We start from the raw sequence: 1,554 nt of genomic DNA, 5'->3' as shown, positions 1-1,554 counted from the left end.
ACACACACAAGACGTACTAGAAAATAGAAATTATAAATAAGCAATGAATGCATAATTTATTATTTCTCGCGCTTTCTTCTTCTGCTAGTTCCTTTCTTCCCAATCTCCTTCTCAAATATCTCGTTTCTCCCTTTACACCTTTATCTCTCTTTGCAACTTCTTATTCGTTTAATAATCAAAAGCGATTCATTCTTTGTTTTCCAGGTTTGTTTTGCCTTTTCTATTTCGATCTGAATTTATCCTTTTTTTTGTTCATTATCCATTTCAAACATTTTCTCGATTAGCTTTCGTCTTTGTTTAATTCAAGGTTGCCTCAATCGGTTAGATTTGGAAATTTTATCTGAGGTTCTAATTGTTGTTATGATATGATGTTATAATTAGTTTGGCTTCTAAGTTCCATTGACGTGTTCCTAAATCCTTACTATACCCTGAAGTTTGACATCCTAGGACTTTCTATGTGCCTTCAATCCGAATCAAGACAAGTGAATAAATTGGTAGTAGATTTTTGTTTATTATATTTTTAAAGTTTTGATCCTTTTTTGGTGGGATTTTGTTGGATTGATGATATTGACTATTGAGTTTACTTTTTGTGAATTTTGGGATATTGGAATTGGGATTTAATGATTTTTGTTTTGCATTTTGATATGAGCTCAAGTTTGAGTTCTGAAATGTGTTTAATTTAATCTAATTAATTGAAATAGCAGTTTGGTGTTTGTATTTGTCAACTTGAAGGGACCTTTATAAGTTCTGTTCGCAAAAATTACATTTTTATCATATAATTATAAGCTATTCCATATAATTCTTTGAACATTAGTATATGAGTTCGAATTAAAAACTTGTGTTGCAGCGTTTATTGTTTTTCTGCTATCTGAGTGCTGCCTGTTGTGTTTTTGTATGTCTATGAATAGGATGTTTTGTGTTCTCTCTCTATCTGTATATCTCCAAGAAAACACAACACACATATACTTATATATTTTTAATTTGGTATAGTTTGTCTTATGTTGAGACGGTGAAGTAGGGAAAGTGTGGTGAGAGTTGAGAAGGGAGGAAATGGCTGAGATTGCCACTGGGTCGTCTGGAACAGGGAGGTTGAAGTCACTGGAAGGCGTATCTACTGTGCAGCAGCAGCAGTGCCAGCCTGAGGAAACGTTGGTGGAATGGAGGTCTTCCGAGCAGTTGGAAAATGGGATCCCATCAACCTCGCCTCCATACTGGGATATCAGCGACGACGAAGGCGGTATGCCATTTGTTCCCTTAAGGATAATTGGAAGCCATGTTAATGAATTCCTTTTAATGGTTCTGTTTTAGTCAATTTTGAGAAAGTAACATGATATCAATCAATATTGTGCTAGACATTTGTCATGTGGCATCTCTGATTTTTTGCCTGAAGCTTACACCCTGAGGCTTGCATTACTGAGGCTTTCACTAAATGTCTCGAAGCTTACGCCTTGAGGCTGTTTGGTAAAGCTTTTATGAAGCTTATTCCTCAACGTACTCGGCTCACGCCACAGGGTGGTTGAGGTGTGGGCTTATTTAAGGGTATCTCTCCGTTTT

General features: G+C 35.9%; 1 protein-coding gene across 3 annotated transcripts; it reads left to right on the top strand.

Annotated features, from left to right (window-relative positions):
- Positions 1–11: 11 nt before the first annotated feature.
- LOC111383013 (MATH domain-containing protein At5g43560-like) lies at positions 12–1,530 on the top strand. 3 transcript variants are annotated; one of them, XM_023007061.1, is made up of 2 exons: positions 12–204; positions 1,019–1,530. In XM_023007061.1, the coding sequence occupies exon 2, from the start codon at positions 1,051–1,053 to the stop codon at positions 1,306–1,308; it is 258 nt and encodes an 85-aa protein (XP_022862829.1). In that variant the 5' UTR covers positions 12–204; positions 1,019–1,050; the 3' UTR covers positions 1,309–1,530. The 3 variants fall into 3 exon arrangements, with proteins under 3 accessions (XP_022862829.1, XP_022862828.1, XP_022862827.1); XM_023007060.1 differs by having other exon boundaries at positions 1,016–1,530; XM_023007059.1 differs by having other exon boundaries at positions 20–204; positions 991–1,519.
- The last annotated feature ends 24 nt before the right edge of the window (positions 1,531–1,554 follow it).

Source organism: Olea europaea, unplaced genomic scaffold, assembly GCF_002742605.1.
Source record: "Olea europaea var. sylvestris unplaced genomic scaffold, O_europaea_v1 scaffold26017, whole genome shotgun sequence".
Classification (NCBI taxonomy): domain Eukaryota; kingdom Viridiplantae; phylum Streptophyta; class Magnoliopsida; order Lamiales; family Oleaceae; genus Olea; species Olea europaea.
This window is presented reverse-complemented; position numbering and strand designations above follow the sequence as displayed.

What these genes read in the sequence shown, in the direction of transcription:
- LOC111383013 (XM_023007061.1), top strand. Translation starts at nt 1,051, where the DNA reads ATGGCTGAGATTGCCACTGGGTCGTCTGGAACAGGGAGGTTGAAGTCA.